The sequence below is a fragment of the Rana temporaria genome, chromosome 7 (genome assembly GCF_905171775.1).
Source record: "Rana temporaria chromosome 7, aRanTem1.1, whole genome shotgun sequence".
Taxonomy (NCBI): domain Eukaryota; kingdom Metazoa; phylum Chordata; class Amphibia; order Anura; family Ranidae; genus Rana; species Rana temporaria.
The window spans coordinates 189721454-189735800 of NC_053495.1; the positions used below are offsets into that span (position 1 = coordinate 189721454).

The following is a 14347-nucleotide window of genomic DNA, read 5'->3' on the forward strand; positions in this document are numbered from 1 at the left end:
TAGAAAAAACAAGCTGCGCAAATAGGTGTGAAAATTCAAACAAAATACCAACTAACATACATATTTTAAATAATTGTGCTGATGGTGTGTTGAAATCACTGTAGCAAAAAGGTTGCCCTACTTGTGTCACATTCTAATAAGTCCCAGTGAAAAAGGTGAGCAAATCAATGTCCTATTTCCCAAAAAGGACGCATCAGAAGGTGGTTTGGAAACTATAGATTTACTGCTCTCCTACAGGTAAAATGGCGACATCAAACCAAAAGGAACCACAGAACAGTGATGTGATAGAAGGGAAATCCTCCACCTTCTTAAATAACTGCCTCTTACCGAAAGGGAAGATCCCAACCAGAGATCTTCTGTTGGCGTGTGGCTTTCTAACCCCCTTAAGTGGGATTTTTTTATTTTTATTTTTTAAATCATGGACAATTCTTTATGGATATGTTGGAAAAAAAACCCCACCATACAACAACTTTTAAATGGGGTAACCTGCTACATTTTCCAATGCCCAGTATCCATAAATGGTACCCAATTAAATGAAAAACTTACAATTTCTACATTGTTTTATGCTGATGCAAGGGCAAAGGAAACCAAAGGAAACCAACACAAAAGCCTTAAAATCAGATCAACTTTTGAGAATCGATCGACGATCGATCATCAAAAATTTCAACCATTCAACACAGCTCAAGCACATATCATGTGCGTTGCTTAACACTAGATCGGCAGTTAAACACCGCTCAGAAATCCATGATTTCTTACTACAAAACGATCTAGACTGCCTCTTTATTACAGAAAGTTGGCTGTCAGACGACTGCAACACCATTCTCGGAGAATTGGTGCCAGAAAATTATCGCATCCTAACGGAAAATAGAATAGGGCAAAGAGGAGGAGGCCTGGCGGTGATTCATAAGTCGCATATTGCAATCACTAAACCGGTCCTTCAAAATCCTCTACCTTTTATGGAAACCCTTACGCTTCAACTTCAATCTCACTCTCAGGAGACCGTTCACATTCTCCTCTGCTATAGGCCCCCTGGGCCCAAATCGCAGTTGATTTCAGCATTAACGGAGTTCATTTCCACTTACTCCCTTAACAGCAATCATCTTTTGCTGCTCGGGGATTTCAATTTGTGGGCCAACTCCTCACAGGATCCCATCGCGGAGGCCTGCATCGACCACCTGGAAGGATTAGGACTTCAGCAACTTATATGCGGACCCACGCATGCCTCAGGTCACACACTCGACCTAATTTTCAGACAAAATCTGAAAATAAACATTTTGGGAAATGAACCTTTGCCATGGACAGACCACCATGCAATTAGCTTCATAATTCCCAGAACTCCACTAGTCATGAAAGTACCCAAGCCGGTGACAATACACTGGGCTAGATCTCAGAAGAAGCTCCACTCGGAACTCTTCAGATCTACCCTGGGAAACCGAATTGGGGCTATTCCTCCTCAGCTAGCAGCCTCAGATACTTTGGATGCCATAAATGCAGCTCTGCTACAGTCAGCCGACTTAGCAGCACCAAAGCGCAAACTCCGCAGCCGGGCAAAAAAGTCCAGCTGGTTCAATAACCAGCTGTCGCTATTGAAGCAAGAGCGCAGAAGGGCGGAAGCCGCCTGGAAAAGAAGTCCTTCAGAAGACCGCCTCAACTTCTACAAAGCAGTAACACGATATCACAAGGAAATTTTCAAAGCCAAAAAACTTCACTTTTCTATGGTAATTAACAGCGCAATGAATCGCCCACGCGAACTCTTCAGGATGGTCACCCAGACCATGAATCCGGGATGTCTTGAAGTCCCCACTTCAGACACCCAAGAGTTCTGCAATGAACTATCGGATTTCTTCATCAACAAAATTGAAAAAATTCGGGTAAGTATTCGGCAAAACAATACTCCACTCAGCCCCCTCTTCAATCAAAACACAGACGGAACGCCTCTACAATCAACTAAGTTCACTTTGGAACCCATCTCCATCGATACCACAAAAAAATTCATTGGTGCGCTGCGCAACAGCACAGCACCCAATGACATCATTCCCACCAAGCTACTGAAGGAATGTGCCGACATCCTGGCGCCTCCGATCACGCAGCTTATAAATCAGTCATTTAAGGAAGGCATAGTGCCTTCCCTGCTGAAAGAGGGCACAATCCTGCCGATCTTGAAAAAACCTAATTTGGATCCTATGGACCCAACTCACCGCCGTCCCATAACAGGTCTAAATGCTCTGTCCAAGATAATGGAGAAAGTGGTGGTAAATCAGCTGCAACAGCATCTGGACACCCACAACCTACTCGATCCATTTCAATCCGGGTTCCGTCCCGGACACGGTACAGAAACGGCCTTACTGAAAATATGGGACGATGCGCTCGAGGCCGCAGACGAAGGAGAATCGTGTCTCCTGGTTCTGCTGGACCTAAGCGCAGCTTTTGACACAGTAGACCATAAATTGCTACTGAGACGACTAACAGAAGTCGCCGGAGTCTCAGAAGATGCCTTACCATGGTTCTCCTCTTTTCTCGGAAACCGATCACAAACAGTGAAACTGGGATCCTTCACGTCAGAAAAACGCACGGTGCCATGTGGGGTCCCCCAAGGATCCCCCCTATCACCGGTGCTGTTTAATATCTATCTTCGTCCTCTCTTTGATATTATCGGTAGCCAAGAACTACTCTATCACTCTTATGCAGACGACACGCAGTTGTATTTTCGCATCTGCCATAAAAAGGATCATCATCTCAGATTAGAGAAATGTCTCTCTTCAATAGAAAACTGGATGACTAAGAGTTATCTCAAACTCAATAGCGCTAAAACAGAACTCTTTATCTTCGATGCCAGTCGGAAGAAACAACCGACAACAAACTGGACACCATCTCCCATCCTGGGACAAATCATCTCCCCTAGCTCCAAAGTCAAAAGTCTGGGAGTCACGTTTGACACCTTCATGACAATGGACGCACAAATAGGGTCAGTAGTCAGCGGGGCGCACCATTTGATGCGCCTACTACGCAGACTGATTCCATTTATCCCCAAAGAAGACGTAGCAGTCGTGGTGGGAACAATCGTGAATTCCAGACTGGACTATGCAAATGCCCTTTACCTCGGGCTACCCAAGTACCAAATCGCTTGTCTTCAAGTCGTACAGAATACGGCCGCTAGACTGGGAAAAAATCTTGGGAATCAATCTCACCTTCACTGAGATCCCTTCACTGGTTGCCAGTGAAAGACAGAATTGCATTTAAAGCACTCTGCCTGACACATAAGTGCATCCATGGGAAGGCTCCTAGATATCTATGCGACAAGATCAAACCGCACAATTGCAACCGCATTCTGCGATCCACCGACCAAAATCTGGTCAAGGTTCCTAAAACCAAATACAAGTCCAAAGGAGAAAGAAGGTTTGCTTTCCAGGGCCCCAGGCTTTGGAATGCTTTACCAACCAGCATTCGGTTGGAGCAAAACCACCTGTCCTTCAGAAGGCAGATCAAAACCATGCTTTTCTGAAGGGCATGAGACACAAACAACAAGCGCCCAGAGGCGATTCAGTTCGCATGTGCCGCACTATATAAATTTTTCATTCAACTAAAAAAAAAAAAAAATCGAATTCTAGGCAGGTCTTGGGCCCCTAGGATAGAACTTCAAAATAAAAACAGCTTTTAGCTACAGAGGGCCGCATTTATGTAAATAATGAAAAAATAATGAAAGAATATCAACATCATCCCCAGACGTAAAGCATCTCCCTGGAAAAAAAAATTGTTTAGTAATTTTTTACAGAAATGGTTTAGTAACCCAGTGAACATTAAGGCCCCACTCACATCGGCAGATCTTAGGTTGAGGTACGTCGTATGAGCGATATTCATTTTATGTAAATCTACGCATGCACCATGTGAACTGTAGAATTTCACCGGGAACCAAGTTTACCGGGAACCAAGTTTACCGGGAACCGGTTGAAATTCACTCCTCCAGGTGGACCGGTTGTTTCCTCCTAAACATACATCCTTCAGTTAAAAATAGAAGCCAGTGCCAGAATACAATGGCTGCAGAGGGAGATCTATCCTTCCGCACTGTATAGCCTGGATGGAGGAATCGGTTTGCTTTTTTTAGGTTGAGCCCACTGGACGCAAAAGAAAAAAAACATTAACCACATTTAATCATTATGCTGCTAGCATTAGTAAACATAGGAAGATACTGTATTTATCTTTTTAGAAATGTCTTACATTTCTTCAGTTGCTTTCTGGCCTAGGCCAAAATGATATTCTACATCCCAGCAGCTTACATGGACGTTTAAAAAGGAAAAGTACAGCCAAAAAGTGCGTTTGGCTGTGGATCACAGGAGTGCAGTTCGTTTTGCACTCCTGTGACCCGTTTTCAGGAGACAGAGGGCTGAGGTCAAAGATCCGGTCCAGGCTGGGGCAAGATTGCAGCAATATGGTTGGGACCTGCCCACATCAGCACCCGGCTAAGCCTCTCCATGAGCCGAGAGCCTGAGCCGTCTGCTCCCGCCCCCTCCACAGACCAGCGCTCCAGTGAGCGTGCGACGGCAGAGAGCTGGTGACTCAGTCACCAGCTCTCTGCTTAGGGAGCTCTGAGAACTGAGCAGTCAGAGGTGTTTGATCGCTCGGTTCTTGGTCTTAGAGCTGGTGGGGGACAGATGCAGCAATGGACTAATGCTGCATCCACCTAGGCAAGAATGATTTTTTTTAAGAAAAAAAAAAAAAAAAAGTTTAATTTCTTTTATCTGGAGGAGGGGTTTTTCTTAGGTAAGGGGAGAGAGATTCCTGGAAGTAAATGCTACATGAATCATCTGGATGGATGACCAAGATTACAAATGATAGGGGGTTGTTTTTCAAAAGTGACTTCTCAATAAAATAAAAGCATGGTGACATGGGTGGAAGGGGGAGTTCACTTTGAATATTAAAAAATATATATTGTTTTGTGGTGCTCAGATACAGTTTTGTTCAATGTGCTGGAAACGTCCTGCTTGCTGCATCTTTGATACCAACATATCACATCCTCTACAGAACCAAGTGCAGATGTGAGCAGGGCATCAATGATAAAGCCTTTTTTTTATGAAGCAGAATAAAGGGTATAAATATTCTTCTGCCCAACAGTCCCTCGACAGCATCTTCTAATTCCCAGTCTTCAGACCTCTTCATTGGGCAGCATGGGATGAAGTCTCTCCTGTTCATGCACAGGAGCCAGTCCTCCCAGCACAGCGCTATAAGCTGCACATGCTCAGTGCCAGAGAAGACAGTAAACAGGCATGAAGGGACATTTTATTGCTGAAGAGACCATGCACATTTCTTCTGCAACAACAGGTTGACATAGTAGGTGAGGTTGAAAAAAGACAACTTCAACCTATGTAATAAAAAGCCTGATTTTTTTTTTTTTTAACACACAGCAGAACTTTAGTTGCGCTTTAAATTAGCACCAAAAAGGCAAAACTTTTTTTCTACATTTGAAAAGAGCGGCAGGCCCGTTGGAACTCTCTTTTTAGTGCTCCCCCATCAGACTGCCACACCTGTATCCGATACACCTGCAATGGTGAAGCATGGCCTACAGTGATGTCAAATACGGCCAGCATTTCAGTATGCAAAAGATCCATGTAAATCCGATACAAAATCCACCAACATGTCAGGGACACATAGGTCCCCTTTTTCAAGCAGAAACAGACCTTGAGAAAGGGGACCTGCGTGCCCCCAAAACGCTGGTGGGTTTTAACAAATTTACAAAGATCTTCAGTAAATACTATTTTGCAATCAGTAGTGCTGCCCATTGGGGTTTGTGTTTCCATCTGTCCCAGTCAGGGAGATTTAGACTCTCCAAATTATTCTGATCAAGGTCATCATGAATGAGAATAAATCCAAAATTTTAATTCGCCTTTAGAAATTGAGGCAACAAATCTTCCAATAGGGCCTCCTGTCTAAAGCCTCATACACGATCAGATTTTCCAACAACTAATGTGTGATAGCAGAAAATACGACCGTTTGTACGCTCCAGCTCCACGGGCAGTACAGTGGTGTAGTGAGTAGCACTCTCGCCTAGCAGCAAAAGGTTCGCTGGTTCGAATCCCAACCACGACACCATCTGCCTGGAGTTTGCATGTTCTCCCTGTGTCTGCGTGGGTTTCCTCCAGGTACTCCGGTTTCCTCCCACACTCCAAAGACATGCTGGTAGGTAAATTGGATCTCATCCAAATTGGCCCAGTATATATGTATATATGTGTGTATGACTGTGTGTCCCTAGCGTGTCATGATCCTACGGGGTAAAAATGACCGCACCAACCAAGCAGATACTGGCTGGAAAAAGCGCCCAGAGGCGATTCAGTTCGCATGCGTTGCGCTATACAAGTCATTCATTCATTCATTCATTCATTGGACAATTGTTGTTGGATTTCCCAACAACAAATGTGGGATAGCATGTTTTAGTGTTGTCGGATTATCCGATCGTGTGTACAAAATCCAAAGTACAAACACGCATGCTCAGAAGCAATGCTCACCATAACACAACATTAGAAGATGCTGCCCAAAGGGTGGCGCTAAAGAGCTGAAAAAACATGTCGTTTTGCATTTGTAGGCCGAGAAAGTTTTGCTGTCTGTATGCAGAACAAGTTCACGGCCAACGCCCTTCGGACAAAAGTCCTACGCTTTGTCCGACGGAAATCCGATCATTTGTACAAGGCTTAAGAAGGTATTTCCCCACAGACAGAAAGTGTTTTTAACAGCCCATTTGTTTGAATAGGATGCCAAACATGCGGGAAAGTACAAAACTACAGCAGACGGGAATGAGCATCACAGCACCAAGCCGCACTATAGTGCGGTACCATGAATTTGCGTATACAAATGCACATGCATGTGGGTGACGCTAATTGTTAATGGCGCCCTAAATGCATCCAAAAAAGGGCAACACGTTCCCATTAGGTTCAGGAAAATGCACACGTCCCACACTGCAAGTGATGTGAATAAGCCTGATCTATTCATTTTGTTTCTTGTAGAAAAACGCACATTTCAAGGTATGTTTGAATACACTAAAGTCAGAAGTATTGGGACACCTGCCTTTACAATGGCACCCCAGTCTACGTCTGTAGGGTTCAATATTGAGTTGGCCCTCCCTTTGCAGCTATAACAGCTTCACCTCTTCTGGGAAGGCCGTCCACAAGGTTTAGGAGTGTGTCTATGGGAATGTTTGGCTATTCTTACAGCAGTGCATTTGCAATGTGAAGATGAATGAATGCCCAGTGTCTGGGGACACCGCAGCACTGGAGAAAAAGATTATAGTTTGTGGCACAGGAAGTTTCACCCCAACAAGTTAATGCAAGCAGTTGCTTTAGACCCCTTTCACACTAAAGCGTTTTTACAGCATTTTGGCTTTAAAAATAGCGCTATTAAAACGCTCATAAAACGCTCTCCATGCATCTCAACGGACCCTTTCACACTGAGTCCTGCAAGCAGCATCTTTGGAGCAGCTTTTGGGCGCTGAAAAAAAATGCTCCAAAAACGCCCCTCTCCATTGAAATTCATTGAAAATCGCTGTAAAAATGCCTTACCCTTTCACACTGAGGCACTGCAAAAACGCCCTAAAACATTAGGGTCTTAGCGGTGCTTTACCAGCTTTTTTCGAGCGAATCCTCATCTGCAATCCCAATGTGAAAGCCCAAGTGTTTTTAGAGCCCTTTCACACCGCTAAGACCAACGTTTTAGGGCGTTTTTGCAGTGCCTCAGTGTGAAAGGGTAAGGCTTTTTTACAGCGCTTTCAATTCATTTCAATGGAGAGGGGCGTTTTTGGAGCGTTTTTTTCAGCGCCCAAAACCTGCTCCAAAGATGCTGCTTGCAGGTCTCAGTGTGAAAGGGTCCATTGAGATGCATGGAGAGCGTTTTAATAGCGCCATTTTTAACATTAAAATGCCGTAAAAACGCTTCAGTGTGAAAGGGGTCTTAGCGGTGCTTTACCAGCATTTTTCGGGCGCTGGAAATGTGAAAGGGCTCTGAAAGCATTGGGATTGCAGATGAGGCTTTGCTCGAATAACGCCCCAGTGTGAAAGGGGCCTTAAGGAGTGCGCTCCTGCAACAAACTTTAACCACTTCCCGACGGCCGTACGACTATTGACGGCCGCAGGGTGGTTCTACTTCTCTGGGGCACCGTCAATTGACGTCCGTCCCTTTCCGCGCTCCCGAGCGCGCAGCGGGGAACTGCTGTGCTGGCCGTGTCCCTTGGACACAGCCAATCACAGATCGCCGTGAACGGCCAATCGGAGTGGACGTTTGCTAGGCGATCTGTGTGGCCAATGACAATGAGAGATGATCTCACATGTTTACATATGAGATCATTTCTCATTGCCGGCTCTCACAATGACAGCGTCCTGTCAGGGAGAGAGGAGACCGATCTGTGTCTCTTGTACATAGGGACACAGATCGGTCACCCCCCCCCAGTCAGTCCCCTTCCCCCACAGTAAGAACACTATATAGGACACACATTTAACCCCTTCCTCACCCCCTAGTGTTAACCCCTTCCCTGCCGGTCACATTTATACAGTAATTAGTGCATATTTATAGCACTGGTTGCAGTATAAATGTGAATGGTGCCAAAAATGTGTCAAAAGTGTCCGATGTGTCCGCCATAATGTCGCAGTCCCAATAAAAATCGCAGATCGCCGCCATTACTAGTAAAAAAATTCTGTCCCTTATTTTGTAGGCGCTATAACTTTTGCTTATTGCGATATTTTTTTTTACTAAAAATATGTAGAATACGTATAATCGGCCTAGACTGAGGATAAAAAAAAAAATAAAAAAATAAAATTAGCTATTTATTACAGCAACAAGTAAAAATTTTTTTTTTTCTCAAAATTGTCGCTCTATTTTTGTTTATAGCGCAAAAAATAAAAACCGCAGAGGTGATCAAATACCACCAAAAGAAAGCTCTATTTGTGGGGAAAAAAGGACCTCAATTTTGTTTGGGAGTCACGTCGCACGACCGCGTAATTGTCAGTTAAAGCAACGCAGTGCCGAATCGCAAAAAGTCCTCTGGGCAGGAAGGGGGTTTAAGTGCCCAGTAAGGAAGTGGTTAAAGGGCATTTTGAACCCACGGTGTACGTTTTGCAGAACCTGTAATTTTGGAGAATAGAGTATGGAAGGGTTACACCTCGTCACTACTGCCGTGTTCTCAGCAAATACATCGCCCTCTCTATGTGACCATTGTCACCAAGAAAGAATGATGGGAAAACCAAGTCTAAGAGTTGCCCCCAGAATAATAAGGAAAACACGTTTAGACCCCTTTCACACTGAAGCATTTTTACAGCGTTTTAGCGTTAAAAATATCGCTATTAAAACGCTCTCCATGCATCTCAATGGACCCTTTCACACTGAGTCCTGCAAGCAGCATCTTTGGAGCAGCTTTTGGGCACTAAAAAAAACGCTCCAAAAACGCCCCTCTCCATTGAAATGAAAGCGCTGTAAAAACGCCTTGCACTTTCACACTGAGGAACTGCAAAAACGCCCTAAAACGTTTGGGTCTTAGCGGTGCTTTACCAGCACATTGGGATTGCAGATGAGGCTTCGCTCGAATAACGCCCCAGTGTGAAAGGGGCCTTAATGAAAACAACTGTTCTGGTGACAACTATGAGGGGAATTTCCCTTTTCTGGTCCATGGAATCTTTGCTGCCCAGCTCTGCCATCTGAGGGATCTTCCCATGTCCAGGAGTTTTGGACACCCAAGTTTTATCTTTGGTTATACTTAAGGCCCCTTTCATACCAGCAGCTGCAAGTAACTGTGCATGTTCCCTTTGTACCTATGAATGCATTTCATGCTTTTACTGTATATCTAAATTTGTCCAGTGAGGATGCGTTTCAGTGCATTTGCAGTGCAGTAAAATTGCAGCATGCTGTACTTTCCTGCACTGGTGTGAACTATGCCCATAGGATAGGCTGGATTATATACGAGTGTCTATGCAGGTGGAGCGCAGTCCACAATGCATCCCACTGCGTCCGGTGTGAAAGGGTCTCAATACTTTGCGAATCACCAACCCTGAACTACAAACCTTTATCATCAAATACAACCCAATATACACCTCCCAATATACACCCCCATATCCCAATATACACCCCCATATCCCAATATACACCTCCATATTCCAACTCATACACCCCCAATATAAAAAACCAACACCCCCTCCCCCCAAAATACAATGACCAGTTCACCCCAAACAGCAGTCCACACAAAGCCTGCACTCCCAATACAGCAGCCCACTCACCCCATACAGACTGAACCCCCAATAAAGCATCCTGCACCCCTTATTCAGCAGGCCACTCACTCCATACGCAGTCTGCATCCCCAATACAGCAGCCGGCACTGTATAATCAGCTGCCCACTCACCCCATACAGAGTATGCACCCCCAAAACCAGCAGCCCACTCACCCCATACAGAGTATGCACCCCCAAAACCAGCAGCCCACTCACCCCATACAGAGTATGCACCCCCATACACAGCAGCCTGCACCCCATACAGAGTATGCACCCCCAAAACCAGCAGCCCACTCACCCCATACAGAGTATGCACCCCCATACACAGCAGCCTGCACCCCATACAGAGTATGCACCCCCATACACAGCAGCCTGCACCCCATACAGAGTATGCACCCCCATACACAGCAGCCTGCACCCCATACAGAGTATGCACCCCCATACACAGCAGCCTGCACCCCATACAGAGTATGCACCCCCATACACAGCAGCCTGCACCCCATACAGAGTATGCACCCCCATACACAGCAGCCTGCACCCCATACAGTCGTCCCCCCAATAAAGCAGCCCGCACCCCATATTGAGTAGCCCATCAAACCCAGGCTGCAACCCCAATACAGCAGCCCACTCACCACATACACAGACTGAACCCCATACAGTCAGCACCGCATAATTAGCAGCCCACTCACCCCATACACAGTCCGCACCCCCAATACAGCAGCCCACTCACCCCATACAGCAGCCGCCCCATACACAGACTGCACCCCCAATACAGCAGCCTCCCCATACACAGACTGCACCCCCAATACAGCAGCCTCCCCATACACAGTCCGCACCCCCAATACAGCAGCCTCCCCATACACAGGCCGCACCCCCAATACAGCAGCCTCCCCATACACAGGCCGCACCCCCAATACAGCACCCCACTCACCCCATACAGCAGCCTCCCCATACACAGTCCGCACCCCCAATACAGCAGCCCACTCACCCCATACAGCAGCCGCCCCATACACAGACTGCACCCCCAATACAGCAGCCGCCCCATACACAGACTGCACCCCCAATACAGCAGCCGCCCCATACACAGACTGCACCCCCAATACAGCAGCCTCCCCATACACAGTCCGCACCCCCAATACAGCAGCCCACTCACCCCATACAGCAGCCTCCCCATACACAGGCCGCACCCCCAATACAGCAGCCGCCCCATACACAGACTGCACCCCCAATACAGCAGCCTCCCCATACACAGACTGCACCCCCAATACAGCAGCCTCCCCATACACAGTCCGCACCCCCAATACAGCAGCCCACTCACCCCATACAGCAGCCTCCCCATACACAGGCCGCACCCCCAATACAGCAGCCGCCCCATACACAGACTGCACCCCCAATACAGCAGCCTCCCCATACACAGACTGCACCCCCAATACAGCAGCCTCCCCATACACAGTCCGCACCCCCAATACAGCAGCCTCCCCATACACAGGCCGCACCCACAATACAGCAGCCTCCTCATACACAGTCCGCACCCCCAATACAGCAGCCCACTCACCCCATACAGCAGCCTCCCCATACACAGTCCGCACCCCCAATACAGCAGCCCACTCACCCCATACAGCAGCCTCCCCATACACAGGCCGCACCCCCAATACAGCAGCCGCCCCATACACAGACTGCACCCCCAATACAGCAGCCTCCCCATACACAGACCGCACCCCCAATACAGCAGCCTCCCCATACACAGGCCGCACCCCCAATACAGCAGCCTCCTCATACACAGGCCGCACCCCCAATACAGCAGCCCACTCACCCCATACAGCAGCCTCCCCATACACAGGCCGCACCCCCAATACAGCAGCCTCCCCATACACAGGCCGCACCCCCAATACAGCAGCCTCCCCATACACAGGCCGCACCCCCAATACAGCAGCCTCCTCATACACAGGCCGCACCCCCAATACAGCAGCCCACTCACCCCATACAGCAGCCTCCCCATACACAGGCCGCACCCCCAATACAGCAGCCTCCCCATACACAGGCCGCACCCCCAATACAGCAGCCTCCCCATACACAGGCCGCACCCCCAATACAGCAGCCTCCCCATACACAGGCCGCACCCCCAATACAGCAGCCTCCCCATACACAGGCCGCACCCCCAATACAGCAGCCTCCCCATACACAGGCCGCACCCCCAATACAGCAGCCTCCCCATACACAGGCCGCACCCCCAATACAGCAGCCTCCCCATACACAGACCGCACCCCCAATACAGCAGCCTCCCCATACACAGGCCGCACCCCCAATACAGCAGCCTCCTCATACACAGACTGCACCCCCAATACAGCAGCCCGCACCTCCCAGGCAAGTGAACACAGTGCCATTATAGGTGGACTCAGACAAAATCATTCATGACACACATGGGCCCACCATAGCAGTCACCCAGCCCCCCACTCAGGACACCCCACTTACCAGGCTGCCCTCGCTCTTGCGGCTCCTCCCCATGGTCAGCGCTGCTCCCCCACACTCCTCCGACATAAGGGATGGAAACTGCGAGATAAGAGCAAGACAGTGAGCCACACCAGCACCCCACACCTACCTACCTACATACAACCAGCCCCCTATACCTACCTACAACCAACACCTACCTTTATACAACCAGCACCCCACACCTACCTACCGTTCTACAACCAGCACCCCACACCTACTTACCTACATACAACCAGCCCCTTATACCTACCTACAACACCTACCTACATACAACCAGCTCCTTATACCTACATACAACCAGCCCACTATACCTACATACAACCAACACCTACCTACATACAACCAGCCCCCTATACCTACCTACATACAACCAGCTCCCTATACCTACCTACATACAACCAGCACCCCCACACCTACCTACATACAACCAGTCCCCTATACCTACCTACAACCAGTCCCCTATACCTACCTACATACAACCAGCACCCCACACCTACCTACCTACATACAACCAGCCCCCTATACCTACCTACAACCAGCACCCCACACCTACCTACAACCAACACCTACCTTCAACCAACACCTACCTTAATACAACCAGCCCCCTATACCTACATACAACCAACACCTACCTTTATACAACCAACACCCCCACACCTACCTATCGTTATACAACCAGCCCCCTATACCTACCTACCTACATACAACCAGCACCTACCTACCTTAATACAACCAACACCTCCACACCTATACCTACCTTTATACAACCAACACCCCACCTACCTACATACAGCCACCTTTCTGCAACCCCCTGCACCCACCTTGACAGAACGTACCGCTCACCCCCTTCCCAGACACCTTTATATCTCCTCCCTCACACCGGCCTCCTCCCGGACACAAGCCGCACACGTGCCCGCAGCCCCGCCCCCTCCCGCACAGGTGTGCCGCCCTCCTGATCAGTGCACCGGGGCCGGGAGATGGGAAGGGCCCGTTGATTATACGGACCGAGCACAGCTGATTGTAGCAGCACGATCCGCTCATTAACGGACCAAGAGAACAAACATCTCTGTATAGAAAAGTGCTAAAAACCGACAATTGTTCTGTACAATTCCGATTTCAGAGCCCCGATTATATCGGAAGATTATTTCTGATTTATTATAATAATACACGCCTGATATGATTGTACTGATTGATAGAAATGTGAAGTTTGACCAACAGACGAATGTTTTCTAACAAAGGAGGGTGAATGTTGCTGGAAAATTGCCCCGATTTCCCCCCCAATGGATCTTATTCTATGCGGAGCCACTAAATTATTATTTTGCTTAAATTATTATTTTAAAAAAATGTATCTACAACGGAGCATTTATTATGAGTTCCCTGCGTTACAGGAACGCAACGATTCTGAATACGCGCCCAGCGTGCAAAAATTTGGTGGCAGGTCAGCATTTTGGTGCCTTGCCACTCACCATTTCCAATGGGTTTCTTTAACCCCCCTGGGCGCTGACAGTACGCAAAAATATACGCCCTCCCTGCGAGTGGGCCTTGGCGCCAAGCAGCCGCATATTTGCGTGTCCATTAGCCGACACAGCTAAAGCGTGCGCTTTCAAAAAGGGTTCTGTGCGT

The 14347-nt window shown here is 47.8% G+C and overlaps 1 protein-coding gene across 7 annotated transcripts in view; it reads right to left on the reverse strand.

Moving 5' to 3' along the window:
* The window catches only part of LHX8 (LIM homeobox 8), a 74460-nt gene that overhangs the window by 24960 nt on the left and 35153 nt on the right, over window positions 1–14347 (reverse strand). For 4 of the 7 annotated variants that reach the window (XM_040360687.1, XM_040360686.1, XM_040360684.1 and 1 more), the window contains exon 2: window positions 12707–12784. The exons of 1 other annotated variant lie outside the window; for it this stretch is intronic. In XM_040360687.1, the coding sequence (XP_040216621.1) occupies window positions 12707–12772 (66 nt within the window). In that variant the 5' untranslated portion in view covers window positions 12773–12784. Of the gene's footprint in view, window positions 1–12706; window positions 12785–13507; window positions 13629–14347 lie in introns of those variants that run through there. 2 more of the 7 variants (XM_040360689.1, XM_040360688.1) reach the window with 2 other exon arrangements.